We start from the raw sequence: 21,035 nt of genomic DNA on the forward strand, positions 1-21,035 counted from the left end.
GAGAAGATTTTCTGTAATTCATAGGTACATATTTTTTTGGCAGTGATGGTTTGCTAATGATTATTTGACGCCATTTTTGATTGACGTGCATCGGCTGCTGGTGCTCTCTGCCTCTCTTATTGTGTAAATTGTATTATGCTACACACATACACCCCTCTTTCCATGACGCTTGGTTCGGTTAATGGGCCGCTCAGGACCGCAAGAACCACAAGGCACTTATCAATTTTTGCGCCTTAACAAAATGGCACTCAAGCGTGTAGTCGTGTACGCACTTCCGTTGATATCAGAGACATATGTATTGGGTATGCTTGTGTATGTGTGTGTGTGTGGGTGTGGGTGAGTGCGTGTATTAATATTCCGTTAAATTGACATTTACATGATGAAGACGATGATGACGCCGATGCTGATGACGTGTGTGTTCGGCTGCTCTAAATGCTTGTCTGACTTTTCCCCCTGGAAAATTATTCAAGATCTATGTAATTTATCTTCATCAGAGCATTGAATACTTGAGAAAATCAAAGACAAAAACTCTGCTCAAGTGCTTAATGTAGTTTTGATTGGGAGGCAAAATATTGCACAAATAGATTTCCTAATTATCGCCCGCTACCCGGAAAATATTGGGCATTTCTCTGTTCGTTTTTGTGAATATTTTGCTGACCACAAATCCTGAAAAACAATGCCAACAATATATGACTACATTCAGTAAGCCTTTCATTGGCATCCGAAAAATGTATCTCGCATCAGTTTTGACCGTCACCACTGTCCGAAATTTAATTTTCAATCCTAAATATTGATCTTCGAGAACAACCATTTGGGGATTGATTTTCATTCATCCCTCAATAATCCGTTCCTATAACAGAATAGTTTAAGTGGGGTGCACTTTTTTGTTCTGTCTGAGACAGACTTGTGCTCGTAATGCCCCCAGCAATTTGCTTACATTCAACTCAGCCATGTCCAAAACGGCCTACACTTGCTTTCCACTACAACAAGCTCTCTTTCGTGTCCATATCCGAGGCGTGTGTGTGTGTGTGTGTGTGTGCGTGTGCCTCATGTTGTTGGATAAACTATGTAGAGTCCTTGAAAAACATGCAGGCCATAGAGGCGGAATGCCAGCGGCTCCAGAAACAACAACGAGCGCAACAAATAACTGAAATAAAAAGGAAAAGTTAACAGTTGACATAGTTTAGAGTTGCCTGGTCAGACGGGTAGGACGGTGGTTTGGGTTTTCATGGGGCAGAGTGGGAGTGGCAGGTGCAGAGACAGGGGCAGGGGCAGGGGCAGGGAGAAAGCACTCGGCTTGGGTTCAACAGCCACAAGCGTAAGCCGTTGAATGCGACATGGAATGAATGTCTTAATCAGAGTGTGGTGCTTTCTCGCTCATCCTTTCCGTGGGATCCGTGGGCGTTGGGCGTTGGGCGTTGGGCGTTGCACTGGGTAAAAGGGAAATTGGTGCCAAACTAAATGAATTTAATTGCCGCAGGATATGAAAGTAATTATTTTGCAGTGCATAGACACAACACAGCCAGTGGAGAGTGGCAGAGTGGAGTGGTAGGGCGCGGGGGGCTGGCAGTGTGGCAGAGAGGCTCAGGCTAAAAACGCAATGAGGCCAAAGGCGAACCTACTTCTGTCCCATTCGCATGTGTGTTTTGGCATCGATGCACTTGCACTTAACAGCAAAGGGGCGTACCAAACGCCCACGTTCATGCCCCATATGCACCACTGTACCACTGCAAATTGCCCCGCGGTTATTTCGAGTTGTTCTTTAATTTATTCTCTTTTATGCCTGCGCGTTCGTTGTCCTTGCCACTGCATGTGTGTTAGTGTGCTAGTGTGCTAGTGTGTCTCTGTATCAGTATCTACATCCACAGTGTGGAGAGCAGCACCAGCACCAGCACCGAAGAGGCAGGCTCTACAAAAGGCAGCGATGTGTTACAGTTCCAATTGTCGTTGTCTCTCAATACTTCCAGTTGTGTGTGAATGTGTGTGTATGCTTCCTCTCCTCCCCATGTGTGCGTGCGTGGGAGGTGGAAGTGTAATGCTGCTTGTTTACAAGCCGTGTTTGGGCCGTGTTCTCTGATGCCTAGATCAACGTTTCTTTCTGCTCATTGTTGCATTGTTAGTGGCAGGACCTTGTAACACTTTCGATCAAACCCTCGCATACTCACGCAAAACAGCCTATGGGCACACACACTTGCGAGCAAAATGCGAGCGATTCTGCCATTCAATTTCAAGTACAATTATAATGGCTGTTGCTTCTGTTTCAGTTGGATTAAATGCCGCTCTCTAGTATGTACATATGTATGTTAGAAAACATTACAGCAGAAAACATCACCTATTGAATCAGATCTTGGTGGGTATCTATAATACGCATTTTTTCCAACACTTTTAACAATTTGCGAAAATATATAGTTTATCCAGCAAGCAGACAATTGTCATTTTTAAATGGACAGTGACATGTCTTCTCTGCTCATGGTATCATGGTATATAAAATCGTACAATTATAAATTTAAGCCATGTCAAGCAGCAATTTAAAAGAAACGATAAATGAAAAAGTTGTATTATTTATGTATTTAAGTACCGAAAGAAATGAGATGTCTCTATCCTAAATCAAAGAATCAATGAAATCGTGAGAAAGCTGTGCGCACCGAAGTGTTCCCAATAAAATATTTTTCCTTCTCTATTATAACGATATTCAGATATTTTATTCGAATGTTTGGTTTATGGTATCGTCTCGCTACTGTTCCTGGTCAAACTGTGGCGTCCGCACATAGACGGGAGCCGGGTGGGTCAGGCCGTAGTTACGGACTACCTTTGGGTAGTTGGAGGCGTATTCCTGCTGCGGGTAGCTGGCTGGCTGGTACGCAGAGGAACCCTCTTGGCTGGCCCGAGAGCGCTTGCGATAGCTGTGCGTAAATGCCCTGGGATGATAGTAGTAGCCGTTGTAGGCATCGATCAGGCGGCTCACGTCCTCTGGCGCTTCGATCGAACGATCGAACGAACGATGCTTGTGGCTTGGTGGTGGTGGGGGTGGCGGAAAGGGGTAAGGGGGATAGTATCCGGGCGAGGGGTATCCATAAGGTGGGGGATAATATGGGTATCCCCCAGGGTACGGCGGTGGTGTGTGTGGCCTTCCAGAACCGCCAGTGCTTGGCTTCCGAGTGGTGTCGGTGCCGTTGACTATTATAATGCAATTGACACTGGTTACATCCTCATCTTCGCTGTCACTACTACTGTCACTGCCGTGACCACTTCCATGCCCACTTCCGTGACCACTTCCATGCCCACTTCCGTGCCCACTTCCATGCCCACTACCTTGTCCACTTCCGTGCCCACTTCCGTGCCCACTTCCTCCACTGGAGCCGCCCGAAGATGAGCCAGAATCACTGTTCGGTTCGTACGCCACACTGATCGACCGACTGTTTTCTTCATCGTCGTACGCGTTATTGGTGGAGATGACGCACAGGGGACGGCCTTTGTTGGTGGTCACCTCCTTGGATCCGGAGCTGAAGAACGCCGGAATGATATTGCCAACCGTAAAGCCGCCCTTGACGCCAGCAGCCAAACCCTTGATGCCAGCAATCGAGCTGCTGAGCAGCCGGCCCTCGGGGACCACCTCCTTGCCCTGGGTAAGGCGGAGCAACTCGTTGTACTCGGAGCGCGTCACCTGATGGAGGCGCACCAGTTGTGGACGACTCCTACCTGCCAACAGAAATTTTCGTTCAAGGAAACCTGCACTTTAAGTCAAAAGCGCTCTTTCTAGGGATACTCACCAGCCTGTGCTGCTGCGAGGCAGAGCACGACCACTGCCAGAACCGGAAAGATCTTCATTGCGATCTCGAATAAGCTGGCCTAGCTCTGCTCCCTCGCTTATATATTTTAAAAGTTGATGGCTTTCATTATGCCATTGTCATTCAAATCACACGTGCATCAGAACTGATGCTCATCTACAGTTAAGGCAACGCCCTAATCGATTGCGGATCTGCATAATTTATGCGTTGACCCAATTCTCCCAGAATATGGTCATAACCATACTCGTTTTGTTTATTGCCTCTTGGAGCATTTGGACAAAACATGAATCGTTTCACTCGTCTGGTTGATGGGACGATAATGTTCTTGTTTATAACTTTCCCAACCCAGTTATAGTTATAGACGATTGTTCAATTAGTGAAAAAACCAATCTGTTGCTGGGAGATTCTTTCAGTAGGTTTCAATCCCAGCAGTCCCAAAACAATTATCAAAACCAATTGAATAACTTTTCCGTTTAAATGTAAACAATTTTATTTAAAAATAGTTAATTAACATACACTTTCTTATAATAGATCATAGACTTTTTATCATAGCCGTATTCGTTGTCATCTTCCACTTCATAGGAGTCCTCATCTTCGTCCTGATCATCCTCGGCCGTCGCTTTCTCCACCTCATTTATGGCTTGAGGCTGCTCGAAGTAGGAGTAGGGAGTATAGGGATTGGGTGAGGGCTGTCCATAGTACGGCTGAGGGTAGTAAGGACTTCCGATCGGTGACTGCCCACCGAATGGTTGTTGTAGACCAAAGGGTTGCTGCGGGCCAAAGGGTAGCTGTGGGGGATAAGGAGACTGCGCATAGGGAGCATATGTCTGCGGACCATAAGACTGGGGGCTGTAGGGACTGTATGGGTAACCACCATAAGGTGAATAGGCTCCGTATTGCGGTGGTGGTGGTAATGGATAACCAGCCCCATATTGGCGTGGCACTTCGGATTGATCTTCGGAGCTGTTAGGCGTGTATTCACTGCTAATATCCTGTTTCTTCGACTTGGACCTGGATTTCGGGGGTGCTTCGGTAGTTATATCCAACTCCATTTGTTCCTCCACTTTCTCAATGTGCTCCACTGGAAGAACAACCGCCGATTGTGGCTCTGTCTCTGACCAATTCTGGTGGGGATCTTGAGTCGGCAGCTCAAAGTCAGTATCCTTCTTGAGCACTACAATGCAGTCGATAGCCGACTCTTCCTCTTCCTCGGCATCGGTGGCTGAAATGGCCTTGCCCGAGCGGCGGGGAGACCCCTCCTCTCTGGGAGCGTCCTCCCTCGATCTGATCACGCACAGGGGCTGGCCATCGAAACCGACCCTGGACGCCTCGTCGGCCTTGCTCAGCGTGGTGAGCCCCACGATACGGAGCAGAGAATTCCAGCCGGAGCTGAGGCTGTCACTGACCGTGGCAAAGCCTCCGTTGATTAGTCTCCCCTCGGAAATGACATTATTTCCTTGGGTCAGCTGGAGAACTCTTTTATACTGCTCCTCGTTGATGCTGTAGACACGAACCAACTTCTCCGGCTGGCTTCTCTTACTTTCTTCGTTCCGCGGAGATGGGGCTGTAAAATGAGAGGTTTATCCACCTGGGAGAATTTTCAGAGGAGAGCACACACCTGCCTCTAGACTGGCGAAAAGACCCAGCAACAGCAGCAGTGTTAAGCTTCGATCCATTGAAAGCTGCAACATGTTCTAAGATCTGGACCTAAGACGGACTAAAATGTGGTCACTCGTCTCTGGGTTTATTTATACATATGGCAAGAACGGTAAAAAAATGTCTCCCCTAATTTGGACTGGGTAAAAATTGCAATTAAATAAATTTTTGACAGACAGACATCAGCATCTTCAGAATCATGAAAACTGGCAACTGCCAGCCATCGCATTGATTTGAATAATTTAGTCAAATTTAAGACACATTTAAACAAATTCGAGTCAATGAACGCGTTATTTCCCAATCTACGAGTAAGTAGATGAACCGGTTCGGTTATCTCGCTGTGAAACACTGAATGATTAAAACTGTGTCATTAAAAACCCCATTAGGACAGGCAGACCCAGAAAAAGACAAGCTCTAAAATTTATTAAATTTTCTAAATCATAATTTTATTTCATCATTTCATTTCGTCTTTGTGTGGCTGTGTTAAACATTCCTATATGTAGATGAATGTGTAGATACACACACAAACACACATATACGGTATTTACGGGTATATAGAGTACCTGGTTTATATGTAGATGAAGATATACTTATAGTTGCAATACATGTCGTATTTTGTCGCTATGGTTTCGTTATTGTTTGCACTCAGGGACAGACCTTAGCCTAAACATCTATGGGGACGCACCCTTGGGAGTGGCGTCCGTGTCTTTGGATAAGTTCCATGCCAGTTTTGATAATGCAAAATCCATTCATACTATATACAATATGTTGTAACCGTATTTAATTTAGCTAACTCTGTCATCTCTTATATGAACTCTTTGTTTCGGATGTTCTCTGGATTCTCTGGTTATCTTTGGAGAATTAAGTTATGTGTGTGGTTTTTGACATTTTGGATTCTCTGATGTGCCGCTTACAGACTATTCGAGTCGTACTTGTATCTTTGTGGCTAAGAGTTAATTAAAATTACAGTTTTTGTCTAATAATCAATTTATTTACACTGCCCCTGACCGTTATCCCTTCGTTATCGTATTCGTATCAATTAACAATCGATAAGCACAATTATCCATTGCAGTTATGTATCCTATATTATATTTATTTTTTAATGTTTCTGTTGTTGTTTCTATCTCTTTTTTTTTCCAAAACTAATTATATACAATTAAACGAGTCTCTCCGACAATTGGGTCCATGATAAACAAGGCTTTGTTCATAATGTTGGAGTGCTGAACGAGTGGAATGAATGAAATGTTTCTCCACTCCACTAGCTTATCGGCTTACCGGCTATACATACTTACAATACATGCTCGTACTTATCCAGAGCTAATACCTAAAACTGATAAATGTGCAAAGCAACCGGGAGCGTTATTTGAAAACGAAATAATCGGATGAGTGCTGCTTTGAAGTACTCTTGAGTAACTACTCTGTTGAATGGCAATTATTTACAGCAGATTTCAATCGAATAGCTTCGTACAGTGTGGTCTACAGAGTTTTGTGTACGCGTCCAGTGTGGGTTTATTGGCAGTTCGATGTTCCATAGAAGGCGGGGAGGTTCAACGGAAGAGCTCCACGGAGGGGTTGTGGTTGGGGTTCGGGTTCGTGTTCGAAGCATATTTATAGCTAGTAAGTCTTATTTCGTAATGAGAGTGTGTGTTGGAAAACTTAGCTACGGGTGTGCCAACGATGATCTGATGGCAGTGATCGGTAGTGGGTAATCGATGATCTATAGTCGATAATTGTTGTCGATTATCAAGTGCAAACGGTTACCCGCTGTGTGATACCGATTCTCTCAACATCGTCCGTCCGATATCAATTCACTACAATCAATGTAAGAACAAATCACATTTAGATGCTCGGAAATTATTTTTGAAAGTATTAACAGGCATCGAAAATTGTATATCGGTAGCTGATTAACGGTACTCACAAAAAGACAAAAATAATCGGTTTTCAGAAATTTTAAATAGATTTTCCTCTAGTTAATGATGTGACATTTATATCGATTCTATAGTCGACTATGAATTATCGATCGTTGCTATCGATCACTGGCCAGTAAAATCATAACGAATCGCACAAAACTTTAATTTGTATTACATCGTTTCTTGTTTATTCTCTATAAACATTGAACTAGATTCTGATAATCCACGGAAAATGGTTAGGTTTTTCCAGTGCCAGATGAAGGGCTCAGGGTTTCCCAGCTTCTGGCTTCATTTCCCTCCCTTCCCTTGTCTTTCCATTCGCATGTTGCTATAACATCGCATATCGGATAATACGTTATCTTTTTAAACTACGTGCACTCATCATCTTAGACATTAATAAATACTATTTCATGAGCCAACTCAGACCTTACCGCGCCCAAAACAGAAATTAAATCACCTTGAATGTGGGCGTGGTGCTTGTATGTGTGTTTGCCTTTTTAGTGTTCTGCTGATTCCTGTTTTGCCTCACCGGCGTGTTGATTATTCCTTCATCTCATGCACTGAGCCGCCGCCGGGCGTGCTCGCAACATGTTGCTAGTTGGAGCAGCTGCCACTGCTGCCGTTGTCGATACTGCTGTTCTCGTGACTCCAGTTCCTCTTGTTTGCAACGTTGCATGCCGGGGGAAATTGAACACCGAACCCGTACTTGGCATCGCCGTTGTTGAGACATATCCACTCCCGGACTCGTACCAATGCTGCAGGCAGCAGGAAACAATGCTAAGCAGCATACAGCAGATGCCGCAGTAAAAGCTGTTGCTGTTGCTGCTCGAGTTATGTTGCATAGCCGCCGGGTGTTCGCCTGCGCGAAAAACAAACAAAGAAAATGACACATGGGAACAGTTGAAAGGGAAAGCCTTTTTAGTTCATCGGTTAATTGGTAATTCAATAAGCCAGACACAAAGAAGATTCCGCTTCCGGCCCGCTGATTACCACTGACGGAGCCACACACACATACACACACGATCTGCCCTTCTCTTTATATGTATGTATTTCTTTATCCTCCGAAAGAAACCAAGGACTTCAGTTTGCATGCATGGAGTTCCTGTTTGCCCCAAAGAACAACATGGGGCTGCCCAAGTTGTTACAGTTTTCGATGAGCTCTTGAGCACACAAGTTGCTCCAATAAATCCGTCAGACCCCCACCCTCCCTCCTACGCCATCATCGTCATCCCGCTCTGAGAGCATCACATGTTATTGGCCCCAGCACTTGCTACAAACTTTTCCGATGGCTAAAGCTGCAGCTAGAAATAATTTCCGTGCTGCTGCACAAATACAAACAGGCGGAAGAATCAGAAAGAATAATATGCATCAAGATGGCTCCAGAGCACCGATCCCTCTACATAACATACCCTTTTAAATGCTGTAGCATATATACATTCCCTGTATTCCCTGTATATCCTTCGCCATAATCATCCGATTTGGATAAATTTCATGAAAATAGTTATATTTCAATAAACGATCTGCTCTTAGACTCTGACTCTGAAATGTACCGCTCTCCGGAGTGAACCTAGAAATTTTCTTGCTGACTTTGCTGCAATGCAATTACTGTAATGCTCCGACCCTGCATTATCCTGATCATCCTGCAATTGGCATTACAAATAGCGAATGTTCCGGCATTGCCGCTAACAGGCAACTTCCAGTTCCCATCATAAACATGCAAAACTCTCTGACAGCACAGGCACACAGATGCATATATGGTTAGGTGATTAGGGGGATGGGGGGATGCACCGCCCTTACTCTTACCAATAATTACGTGCACATAGACGCTCGAGGTTTTCGCCACCGTGGGCACACAGGTGTAGTTGCCAGTATCGCCGGGCATGGCGTGCTTGATTTTTAATCTGCTTCGCGGAGAGAAACGGAGAAGGGAAAAGAGAAACGGAGAAAGGAAAACGAAAACGAGAAGAGAAACATAGAGAAAATGAATGTCAGCGGGGGAATGCAGGTGGAATAAACGTTAAAGGGCTTGAAAAAAATACAAAAACTTTTGCTACTTTATGCGATGGCATAATGTGTGTCGAGCTGCTTCCTCCACGACTGGCTCTAATTCCGAGTAACCTAACCATAAGCCCTTTTTTCCACGCCCTCTCAGTTTCTCTTTCTCTGTTTTGTTCAAACTCCTTCCATCTCTGTCATCTGCACCTGCATTTTATGGTCGTCTGGGCCGTTAGTTAACAGCATAAATGGGCAATGATCTGGGGGCCTGCAGTGAGAGCCGAGGAACCATCAACTGCACCCCCGACTTTTGCATTTACTCGTCCTCCTTCTGTGACTCCAATTCTGGCTCCATCTCTGGCTACTGCTCTGACTTTCATTAAAGCAAATTAAAAGTCACACACGGCTAACTCAAGCATCCTCCGGTGAGGATGGGATGGAAGCCAAAAAGCCGCACTACGGTAATACCCTCCCAAGTGTAACCCAGCGATACTCACAGTAAAAGAAAAACTACGTCCTGGGTATCCATTAAAGGGATAAATTTTTCTGTTAAACGTGTTTCAAAAATAGCTTATGTTTGGGGTCCAAGGTGTTCAGTAAATACCTCTATGCAAGGTATTAAATTGCTATTAGGAGTGCGTTGTAATGTAACTTCTGCAGATGCTACTACATCTTCATGTTCGGAGATATGCTAACCAATCGAACCACAAATCTTTTGGGTCTTCAGTATCATCATTTCATCTGAAACATTCATGGAGTTCTCCTCGGGGTCTGGCTTGAAAGTAAGCTGAAGTAGCACCCTCTTTATAGACCCTGCTGACAGGCCCAGGCCCAGCACAGGTTACCTCTTGAAAACCCTGTTTACACAGCAATAGGAGGACAGTCAGACAGTCCTCCAGCCTACACTTGTCCTTCGCTTTGGCCTTAAAATGTCATTCAAAGTCGGAGTCCGTGTCTCTTCCTGTGTCAAGAGGAGAGAACACGGCCATGTTGGCTTTAAATTCCCGCTTCGACTGTCTGGATAGCTGGTTTTGGTTTCTGGTTGGTTCTGGCCGTAATTAAGTGAAGCGGCATTTTAATTCAACATAACTGAAATGCTCGGCACACATTTGCACGTTTGTATGTAATGATGGGAGAGTCGTTACATACCTCGAAGTCAGGCCGTCCGACCAATCATCCTCGACGCGGATGCGGGCCATGGAGCTGTCAATTTCATTCTCGCCTTTGCCATCGAGCATTTCGCTGCCTGGAATGCAGAGGAAGAGAAAGAGAGAGAGTTGAAAAGCAAATTGAATTGTGCGAATGAGGTGCGGATGCCACATTATGCTGCGACAGAGGTTCATTACGCATACGCACCTTTGTACCAGAATATGTTGCCCAGCTCGTGGGGTCCCTGCATAATTTTACAGGTTAGGTTAATGTCGCTGCCTGTCTTCACCATCAGATCTCTTGGCCCAAAGATTTCCGCCTTGAGTTCTGCAAAAAAAAGAGCCAAACAAAAAGCGAAAGAGAACAAAAAGTCACTTAAGTTGCCAACAGACAAAGGCAGGTTCCGTCTCGTAACAATGATAATAATAATAATGTTAATGATAACGTCCAAGTGCGCGTTTTTCTGAGTGTGAGTGTGTGTGTGGGTGTGAGGTAAGGGAGAACGTTGGGGATGGGCCCTACTTTATTACACAGAAGCGTGTCTCTATTATGCTGGCGATAAGCTTTTGTTATGCCATATAAAAGACAGTCATACGCCCCGTGGTACTACCTGCACTGCGCATCTTTTCTTCCTTCTGCTATCTCTGTGGAATCGTCTAAGAGAAAGTGCCGTGAATTTCGTTTCTATTCCATTTGAAGCCAAAATCAAAATGTCAACATTGAAGTGCCTTTTGTTGTTCCCAGCGTCAATGATTTCAATTGGGAAAAATCCTCGTGGACGGCTTTGAAATGCGATTTTTTCCTTAAAGCTTATGATTGCTGACAGTTGCCTTAATGGAAAACGTCTCTGCCATCGACTTCCCTCATTTCATCCTATTCCCCAACACAGCCCTCCCTCTACCTCTAATGCAAGTGCTAAATATCAGCGAGGAGCAAACGGGAATGGAGAACAAACAGCAACTCTTCCATTGCTGTTCCACTTTCACTCTCGTCTCGTAAACTGGCAAGAGGAAAAACTTTCGCAGGTCCTAAACAACCGCAAAGCCTGTGGAAATAAATTGCAGCACCGTGGGGATAGGCGGGGGATCAGAGAGAGAGGGAGCAGGGGAGCTGGTATTGCAACTGGAACATCTGTACATAGGACTCCTGCGGCATACACACATGCACGCACGCATTGATGTGGCTAAGCTTTGCTGTGGGGGCTGCCGCTGCCTGCCATTCAATCGTGTGGCAGAACTGAGCGAAAAAAACGAATTTTGAAAGCTTGAAAAAATCTTTTTGCGAAATACCACATACATAAATATGTTGCAAAATTGTTTCATACTTTGCATGAACTCAAAAGGTGCGCTTCTCATAGAGCCCAGGGTATTATTGCCAGGGGGTATATAGGCTTCGTATTAACAATTGATTCAATATATCTAAAGTAGTGTCAGTAACTAACTGGATCAAGAAGTACTTTTATTCATTTAAGAAGTGCGCTTTCCTCCATTTTCAGCTCAACAAAATATATAATAAAATCAAATTAGCATTTCGCCTTTAAATCAGGTGTTGTGTGCGTGCGTGTGTGTGAATGATGGAGTGTGAGTGGGAATGGTAGATCAGACTGGGTCCCAAAAATGTTAATCTAAATGAAATGCCAAGTGGAAAAAGTACTACACATCCTCGAAACAAAGAAGGGCGAACAAAGGCATAACAAAATGAAGGGGAGAACGAGAACAAACCCCAAATGGAATTCGAACACGCTGGACGATTATCTGGCTGTTTTATAGACCCGCAGAGGACTCGCTTCGCTCCACTCTAGAGAAAAGCGCTGAGTATGACACACTGTTGTTTTTTTTGTTGTTGTTGTTTCCCCAACCCCGTGGCAGCTGCTGCTTCTGATGGTTGTTGTACCTGGCAAAACAATTGTGGCAGCGAAAGCTAACCGTCTATGACTTCTGGCAACCCCAACAAAAGGCAGACAGGAATGGCTGGGAAAATTATTGCCGCACACATGCAGCTGACAACGCGCTTGTGGTTCCCACGAGAAGCACGGGTGCTGTGGCAGGGTGTGGGTGTGGTTGGGTCAGGTGTGAATATATGTGGATGCCCGCATGCGGCAGGAATGGCTCCATCTCTCGACTCTGGCTCTGGCTAAGACTCCTCCTGCTGCCTAATGCCCTACCTGCTGACAGGGAACATAAATGCGAGCAGTTTGCTGCATGGCCACGGCGTGCAGTGGCGTGGATCTCCCCAAAGGAAATTGCTTATTTAACTATAATTAGATTAAGTGTTCCCGGCAATTGGTGAGCTGCATTATGAATGAGGAGCTGCATTATGGCCAGCCGATTCTAGGCCCACGATTCTGGCCAGACCCACAGCTGTTTGAAGTTTTCATTAGACACGGCCACAGTTGACCCCACAGTTGCCAAAAAAAATTGCAAAGTCTACTGCTGGCTGCATGCCAAAGTCGGAACGACTGTGCATGTATCTGTTCCTGTTCCTGGATCTCAGAGCAAACAAAGTCCTTACTGAGTCTTGTTTACACACGGAGTCAGGACGACGTCGGCTTCGGCCCAGGCTCAGTAGCAGTGAGGCCCTGGAATATTTTTGTGCAGCCGCAGCAGAAAGCGGAAAATAGGAACTTGGAAAGAAGAGCAGATGCAGAAGGCGGAGATGGAGGCGAATGCATTTTCATTTTTCTTGATTTCGCGCATAAAATGCGCATAAGCCTATATGGCCATAAACATTTAGAGCAATGAACTTTGCACAAGCCCGGGCCCCGACATGGCATACTTTTTGGGGCCAGACCGAGACCGAGGAGCGTTGCAGCCTAGCTCCCGGGTATCCTTACTCTCAATGCTGCCTGCTGTAAGGGCTGTAAAAATTTATTACCCTTCAGCAATGTTGATGCATGTTTGTACACATGTAACAACATCTGAGTATTTATTGCCCGAATAACCATTCCGAACTGGGGCGAAAAGGATCTGTAGGCATTAAATTGTTAAGTCTTTAAATTCTGGAGAACAATTAATTGGAAGCAATTTTTTGTGGCGCTCCAATTGCTCGGAACTAATTGTCAAATCAAATAAACAAATTCAATTTGTAAAAGTCAGCCGCATTGCCAGCAGCACAATTGATGAAGTATTTGTGTGTCTTTCTCCTCCTTAGATGAATCCACTCCATTCAATTCTTATTTGCCTGTCCAGATCCGGCTCAATCCCAGTCCCAGTGCCACTTCCATTTCCATTCCCGTTACCACCCATCCCAACAATGGCAAAATGAAAATGCCCAAAACATCATCATCATGGCCCGAGTCCCTTTCCAAGCCTATTTGGTATCCCCCATTGTTGTGATTATTATTATTATTAATAATTCGACGATACTGCAGAGACATTAATCATTTCCTCTTTCTCTCTCTCCTTCTTTCTTTCTCTCTCTCTCTTTAAGTATCTGCCTCTGCTATTCCGCTGTGCAATATCTCAGTAATTTATCATTGGGGCATTTTTTGGTCTAGGCATTCGACGGAGAATGTAATTTGAGGAGCAAATGAACGAAATGGGAAGTAAAACATTTGATTGTCGGGAAAATTGTCCGGACCTGCTGCTCCTGACAAAGCTCTTGCTTCTACTGTTGGATTATGCAACACAAGTATTTAAAAAAATTCATTATCCCCCTTCGAGCATTTCAGGCTGAAGTATCCACAAATGGAAGAAGTTTCGTATCCCCTAAAGTTGCTCGCCTTATATTACGTACCATTTTGCATGCAGGAACAAATCCTTCAACTGGCAAAGGTGTTTTCAGCTCGGTGCATCATCAAAATTGCCAGCATATTCTTAGCTGTTGTTTTTTAGCCGCAAGACACCCCTGAGCCTCCTCTCACAGAATATTGAAAAAATTCTTTGTTTTTGGCAATGTCACTCAATGGGTTTCTATAAGCCGCAATTATGTGCTTATTCACGGGAGAGACTTGCGATCCCGATAAATTTTTGGTACGTAAAAGGATTTATCTTATGAAATTTACCATTGATTGGACCTATTCTACTCCCTGATATGCTGTCATGCAGAAAGTATGGAAAATGAAGCAGTGACTACTCCTACCTCTGGCCATAGCTGGGATTATTACGTGCGCTTGATTGCATGCAATTTGCCTGCTGGTAATGTCAACAGCATCGCAGAAGCATTTTAGGACATCTGAGGAACAGGTCGGTTTGGAGGAGGAGTAGCAGCATCAGCAGAGTTTTGCTTTATCAAGTCCGAAATGAGCCATCTACTTTTCATCTCCATCTCGTCAGCCACGTATTCAGATTGCCTTCAATACCCCGCTCTCTCTCTATTTTTTCACTCTGCGTTGCCTTTTGCAATTTGTTTTTCGCTTTTCCTTCCAGTCGCTCCCCTCTTCCAAGAAGTCTCAACCAAATCCCCCAACCCTTCCCCCCTCCAAATCATCCTTAACTAAGGAAGGTAGCGCTTACGCTTGATTACATTCGCGCTGGTAAACAAATTTTTCCAGAAGCACAACAACACCTTTCTTTTTCTTAATACGAGTTTACTCTTCCAGAGAGTATTACGAATAAGCCAATACCTTGCAGTCGAGCACTTATATTTATCTAAGAAACTTTCAACGATACCGGAAGCTGACTCTCATACGAGGTTGAATTCATATGGTCTTAAACTGTTTTTGTAAACTTTAATCAGTTAGAGTATCAAAAGCTTCGAGTTTCGTTCTACCTTCTCCTTGTTTCTCACTATATTTGTCCTTGTCCTTGTCCTGGTACTGTCACTGTCAGTCTGCCAGCCGCTGTCGCTCAGTTTGAGTGGGACTGGTGCAGGGACACATAATTTAATTTACAATTTGCTCACTTTATCAGCGCGTTTGGTAATTTGCCTTAAATTCGAAATTAAATCGAGGACGAGGGGGTCGTCTCCAGCTACATATCTGGCGGCATATAAACATTCCCTCCTCTGTAGCACCTAGGTGGGGCTACCCCTACCCCGGCATCACACTCTGAGAGTCTCAGAGTCGAGAACATAAAGTTGGTAATTTAAGCAATGGAGCGGGCGGCTGCTCTTGCATTAAAATGTCAAAAATATGGCTGCCAGGACGGAAGAGGAGGCCCAGTACAGAACCGACGGCGGGGGCGTGGGCGGAGGCGATTTATGTTTATGATGCGCTGGTCAGCCTGGCGCTATTTTGTGTATCATTCTTGGAGTCTTGCCCCTGCCCCACTGTCTCTCCACACTGTGTTCCCGCACACTCCTCTGACTGACGGGCGTGTAATAGAATTTCAGTGGCGTCGAAAAGAAGCAGCAGAAGAGTGGGAAAAAACACAAATTTATGGAATTTTTAGTGCAATTTTTTATTTGCATAAGCGCATAAAAAATTTCTGGCATAACAACAAACTTGTTTGCAACGCGACAATGGCACCAGACACCGCACAGTGGAACCACTAGAGTGTCAAATTGCGCACACATATAAATGCACATTAGTGGAGTTTTTAGTCAGTAAGAAATGAGAGCAGAAAAATCAGTTTCAAAGTGGAAATTTCATCGAATGACCATCGAATATATATAGAGTGAAAAAATCGTATTATATCCTCATATTCTTTTGATTTCATTTGCCACTGCAAATGAAGATGCCACTGCAAGAAATTCCCCTTGAGGACATACTCGGACATACATTTTTGAATATCTTTTCTATCGTTTTTCGATTTACCGGAGGTTCTGTACAACTGTTCTGGCACACTGTTAAACGCTAGTTGAATCCCATTAAATGTATCTTTTGCATGCAATTGAAGGAGTTTCACCTAAAATGCCTCCCTATTCGGTTTGTTCGCACACCACTGTGCAGCACTGACCTGCTGTTTGCTGTTTCCGCATGAGTGGCATGTCGAATATTTTACTCGTACGAGTATATGCACACTTCTTTTTGGGCATTCAAATGAGTGCGAACGTGGAAGGAAGCTCTGGGAATACACCTACCATGGGTGCACATAGACTTATACACATTCGTATATACTCATATGCACCAGTTTGGCAGTCATTTGCATTTCCGCAAATGTAATATTTATGACTTCTATGTGTCTCTACCCATGAGTGGGTCTGGCTTGATGTTGGGTTTGCCAGTCTGTCAAGGGTCTGCTGTTGGTTTAGTATGCGTGTAAACTTATATGCAAAGCTCTCTTTCGTATTCCTGCCAGCACTAAAAGATTCATAACCGAGTCAGAGCTGACCAAAGCATTTTATTCTGGCCGAAAGTCGCTTGTCCATGTGGCTAAAACAACATCCATGCATACACACAAGTTCGAGTACTGGGAGAAGGACGTGGGGCGGGGGAAATCAGAGATCAAATAAGCTCATTGGGGGCACTCTTCCGCACCAGAAGCTTTTAGCTAAATGCATTTTGCTAATACAAAATTCGATAAAAATGCACCGAAAAAGCCACAAAGGTTGGTTCACAGATGCCGTCAGCTTGGGTCGTCCCAAAGATCTTCTAAAAGGCCATGCAATGACTGGGTATCCATCCAGAACTGCTGACGAGGCAAGGGCACAATGTGTGAGACCTCAGCCCCAAGTTGAGTGCAAACTAATTACAATACCCAGAGGTAAGTAATGTCCATAAAGAGCTTTCACATAATCTCATATCCCCTTAACAGCAGCAGCAGCGTCTTCAACTGCTCGGCTGCTCGGCAGTCCAATTTGCACATAATCGAATTGAAAATTTTATAATCACGAGCTGGAGAAGACGCCCCAGAAACCAGTTAAAAGCGGGCCACACACGTGCAGAGAGGGGTAACTACTGAGGGGCATATAACATGCATATTGTATGGCTTCCTTAAGCTCCTAAAATCTGCCTGGCAAGCTGGAACTTCCAGAGTACATGTAATAGTGGTCGGGATGAAGCATTCTCTCGTAACACATAAAAGTAATCACTTCAGTGGTTTGTGACCAGTTTTGAGAGAGTTTTCCCCTCGTTACATGCTCTTTCGATTGGGTGTTTGGTAATGTAAAAAGTTCTGATTATAATCAAAGGCTGACACACATTTCAAGGATAATATTATGCAACAAATGTGGGCCTTAAGGGGATACTTGTGCACTTATTATGCTGCCTTGTGGGTCCCCAAGGCGAGGCTAGGAGGCAAAGATATGCTCCAATGCATTTTGGAGGATCACACATCAATAGCGGACTGAGAAGGGCAACCTTCATATGGAAAGCCCTGACTGTGGGCGGGGCGGCTACTCACCCACAACATTGAAGGTGTACGACAAGGACATCTTGGGCTCCGTGTTGATCTGGCACTCGTAGACCCCCGAGTCGCGCGGCTGGGGATACTTTATTTGCAGAGTCCAATTGGCCGAGCCATCAGGTCGCAGGACCTGTACATAGAAAAGAAAACATTTTAATCCAATATTAAGGTAGTCGTACTCCCCTATCGGGTAGAACTCACCTGGAAACGCTGATCAGATGTATAGGTTGTGCCGCCGGCGGTGAGTATATGCAGATCACGTTTGCGTATCCAGGAGACCTAGAACGTGAACAGGAACAACAGAACAGAAAATTGCCATGAAGTGCTTTCCTCAGTTACATTGCTTACGCCTCGGCGAAGTTCCGAGTTCGGGGAGCATTACAAATTCCGCACTTAAAAGTTTTTCCCCTCCCATGTGTCTTTTTTTGCGGATTGTGTCTTCCGCTGTTGCTATTCACACCACTTAAAGAAGAGGGACGGCGGTAGACACAGGAACAAGACGAGGACGAGGATGAGGTGGGTAAAATGAAAAACAAAGCGTAAAGTTTTCTTTTCCGCTCATTTTTTCTTGGTGTCTTCTTGCCGCTTGCCGCCTGCCGCCTGCCGCCTGCTCCTGGCTCTGGATAATCTTTAACATTTTGCTTTTTGTTTCTGGCATTTAATCAACAAACAAACAACGCACAGGCACCAAAGGAGAGACAAAGGACGGGAAGAACAACCACGAAAAGTTGCCGAGCATAATCCGTGTACATTAGAGCGTGAAAGGACCAGCGCGCGCGTATGCGCCACGTTACCCGGAAATGAAAGACGCTCTCAGAGACCGTCATATAAATTGGCCCTAACAATTGGCTACTGTTTAAGCCAGACGACTAGTTGAAAGGTCACTCGGTGAGTCAGTCGAATGCCAAATGTCGTCCAAGCTGCCTGTCTCAGCGCAATTTTCAATTGTTTCAAATAGCCTTCAATCCTTTTGACCAAAATGGAATCGGAGAAATGGTGGAAATGGGAAAATCGAAAGAAAGGCAAGCAATGAGACAGCTTTGACGCCATTTTCAGCCTTTATTTGGAAGCATTTTTATTATTCCTTGAATTACATTTTCATTTGATTGCCCAGCGCCTTGGCCTTCGCCCTTAGCTGGAAAATCTTTTGGGGAAAGCCATTAACCATGATTTTGTGTGTGTCTCTCCCTGTACTGGGCCAAGATTTCGTTTTGCGGCCCGGCATCGACATCGAGCCCTGGCACACTTTTGTGTGCCCTTTTCGGCACATTGTTGCCAATTTATTTGATGACCTTAGTTCTTGTCCTCGTTGTTTCCGTTGTTCCCGGCTATTGTGATACTCAATTTTAATTACATTGCAAAAGTTTTGTCCCCAGCCCCGTCTCTGCTCTACCCTCTGTCCCTGCGAACTTTAAATGTTTGCTGGCTGTCAACATTAAAGTTGAAAATATGCTGCCTCATTAATAAACTTAATTGCTCAGCCCCGTGGGCTTGGCTTTTGCCAAAGCCAAAAGTCATCTTAAAAGTAAACCATTCAACTATGTGCCAAATCCGCATTCGGGCTCGGACTCGGGGCTAGAAGCAAAGGATTGGCACTCTAATAAATTCATTCGTTTCGGAATCAGCACCCATTGCAGGCGGGTCACGTAATACGTAAAAATAAAAATCATTCGCTTGTAAAACTTTTATGTGCTGTCGCTTTTATGCCCATAGCCGATGTCCTGGCGTGCCCTGGCCTGTCCAGATGTAAATTAAATCGCTCCAATCCTGGCTATCATTGTTGTGCCACAGATTTACCCATTTCATTTCGTTCCATCGGACAATTGTCGCCGGCCCACACTGCGTATGAGCAATGCCATAAAGTGAGCTCGAAATTAACTGCTAAAAAGGGATGTGGCACACACTAAATAACTATCCGATAGCAAATCAATAGTTGCAGCAGCCATTTCAGTCGCAATAAAAAAGTTCTAGGAAAAGGTCCCATTGATATTCCAGGCCCGTTGCCCTTAAATATTTCATTTTGTCGCTGGAATCTGCAGAAATCAAAAGTGAAAAGTTTTCCAACCCCAGACGAGAGACGACTAAAGCCCTGCTCAGGTAAAGCCAGATCCCCTGTCAAGCTGGATCCCCAATCTCCGAGTTGCTGAATTCCCGTGAGTGGAGGGAAACTTTGCTCTGGGTATAATTTCCGTAATGTCTTTAGGTTTAAATAAATACCACAAGCATAGTTTTATATTATTTAACACTTTGTGTTCGTTGTGGCTGAGCGCTGTGCGGCCAAAAACTTTCGCTTTGCGTGCCTCCTGCTTCCTGCCTCCTGACTCTGACTCTTACTTTCTTTTTGTTTTTCTGTCATCTAACAGCACTGGAAAATGAAAGAAGTTTCCGCTGTTTGTATGTCTGTGTGATGGTTTGGGCGAGCGTGTGGAAAACTTGGCGAAAATACATTAAAAACTTCGCTGACGCATTTTCTGCGTCTCTAGCCAAAAGACTTTGGACCCAACCCCACTTGACAGAGCCAAAAAATAGTTTCACTTGCAGTTGCTGTTGCAGTTTCAGTTGTTAGTTTGTTACAGCACAGCCAGCCACTGGCTTTGTCCGAGCTTAGGAAATGGTGCGAAAATGAACGGAAAATCGACTCGATTCCCATGCGGTTCGCACGAAAAAGATTCCAATTGGCAAATTACTTCGCATCCACTTAATGAACTCAATACTCGTACAAATTAAATTCTTCCCTTCCGCCAGGGGCGACAGCGACAGTTGCCAGATGAAGACTTCAATGGCAATTTTTTTGGATCAGTTTGTAAACAGAGTTGTAAACAGATTTTGACTCGTTTTTCCTTTCAGGGCATTGTGTTGTTTCGATGGGGCATGAAGGTTGTCTTCCGTATACTGGCATTAAAAAGGGTTCACTGCCTTTCCAGAAGGCCTAAAACTTTGTTTAATATAAGCTTTTTCTTTGTTGTTTTTCTGCTGTTTTTGTTGTTGTTGGTATTACAAGAGTAAATTGCTCGTGCTCATGTTCGCTGATGTAGCGCCATGAAGCGTTTATGAAAATGTTGGCGGCACTCGGTGCGTAATAAATCAACAGTGAATGGACAATCCTGTGAAGTCAAGTTGAACAAGCGGATTCCGGGCGGCTTCCAGCAAGGGCAGCTAAAAAAAAAGGCGAAAAATGCAAACCAGCGAGGGCCCATCACGGAGGCGGGAGGTGGAGTGCCCGTTGATATGGTAATATCAGACTACCTCCCACACAGCCAAAAGGGTGGTGATCGGGTGTTGGAGGGGGGCCCGGGCTAACGAACTAACGG

At 44.7% G+C, this 21,035-nt stretch overlaps 3 protein-coding genes across 4 annotated transcripts in view; all 3 read right to left on the reverse strand.

The window, feature by feature from the left end:
• Positions 1–2,734: 2,734 nt before the first annotated feature.
• LOC6898482 (uncharacterized) lies at positions 2,735–3,828 on the reverse strand. Its single transcript, XM_033377578.1, has 3 exons — positions 3,767–3,828; positions 3,282–3,695; positions 2,735–3,227 (listed from the first exon to the last, which is right to left on the reverse strand). Exons 1-3 carry the CDS (start codon positions 3,826–3,828, stop codon positions 2,735–2,737), a joined length of 969 nt encoding a protein of 322 aa, XP_033233469.1.
• A 438-nt stretch (positions 3,829–4,266) lies between these two features.
• On the reverse strand, positions 4,267–5,479 carry LOC6898483 (uncharacterized). The gene is made up of 2 exons (XM_002138489.3): positions 5,407–5,479; positions 4,267–5,352 (listed from the first exon to the last, which is right to left on the reverse strand). The coding sequence occupies exons 1-2, from the start codon at positions 5,477–5,479 to the stop codon at positions 4,292–4,294; spliced, it is 1,134 nt and encodes a 377-aa protein (XP_002138525.3). The 3' UTR covers positions 4,267–4,291.
• Positions 5,480–6,571: 1,092 nt separating this feature from the next.
• dpr1 (defective proboscis extension response 1) overlaps positions 6,572–21,035 on the reverse strand; it is a 46,977-nt gene continuing 32,513 nt past the window's right edge. The window contains exons 3-8 of one of the 2 annotated variants that reach the window (XM_015184446.2): positions 17,926–18,003; positions 17,722–17,854; positions 10,706–10,825; positions 10,499–10,595; positions 9,158–9,255; positions 6,572–8,213 (exon numbers count right to left, since the gene is read on the reverse strand). In XM_015184446.2, coding sequence (XP_015039932.2) covers positions 7,903–8,213; positions 9,158–9,255; positions 10,499–10,595; positions 10,706–10,825; positions 17,722–17,854; positions 17,926–18,003 — 837 coding nt within the window. In that variant the 3' untranslated portion in view covers positions 6,572–7,902. Of the gene's footprint in view, positions 8,214–9,157; positions 9,259–10,498; positions 10,596–10,705; positions 10,826–17,721; positions 17,855–17,925; positions 18,004–21,035 lie in introns of both variants that reach the window. The other variant, XM_002138490.3, reaches the window with a different exon arrangement.

This window comes from Drosophila pseudoobscura, chromosome 3, assembly GCF_009870125.1.
Source record: "Drosophila pseudoobscura strain MV-25-SWS-2005 chromosome 3, UCI_Dpse_MV25, whole genome shotgun sequence".
Classification (NCBI taxonomy): domain Eukaryota; kingdom Metazoa; phylum Arthropoda; class Insecta; order Diptera; family Drosophilidae; genus Drosophila; species Drosophila pseudoobscura.

What these genes read in the sequence shown, in the direction of transcription:
- LOC6898483 (XM_002138489.3), bottom strand. Translation starts at nt 5,479, where the DNA reads ATGTTGCAGCTTTCAATGGATCGAAGCTTAACACTGCTGCTGTTGCTG. An exon ending in TTTCGCCAGTCTAGAGGCAG is followed by an intron (nt 5,353 to 5,406) that starts GTGTGTGCTCTC and finishes CTCATTTTACAG; the next exon opens with CCCCATCTCCGCGGAACGAA.
- LOC6898482 (XM_033377578.1), bottom strand. Translation starts at nt 3,828, where the DNA reads ATGAAGATCTTTCCGGTTCTGGCAGTGGTCGTGCTCTGCCTCGCAGCA. An exon ending in GCAGCAGCACAGGCTGGTGA is followed by an intron (nt 3,696 to 3,766) that starts GTATCCCTAGAA and finishes GTTGGCAGGTAG; the next exon opens with GAGTCGTCCACAACTGGTGC. An exon ending in GGAAGTGGGCACGGAAGTGG is followed by an intron (nt 3,228 to 3,281) that starts GCATGGAAGTGG and finishes CAGTGACAGTAG; the next exon opens with TAGTGACAGCGAAGATGAGG.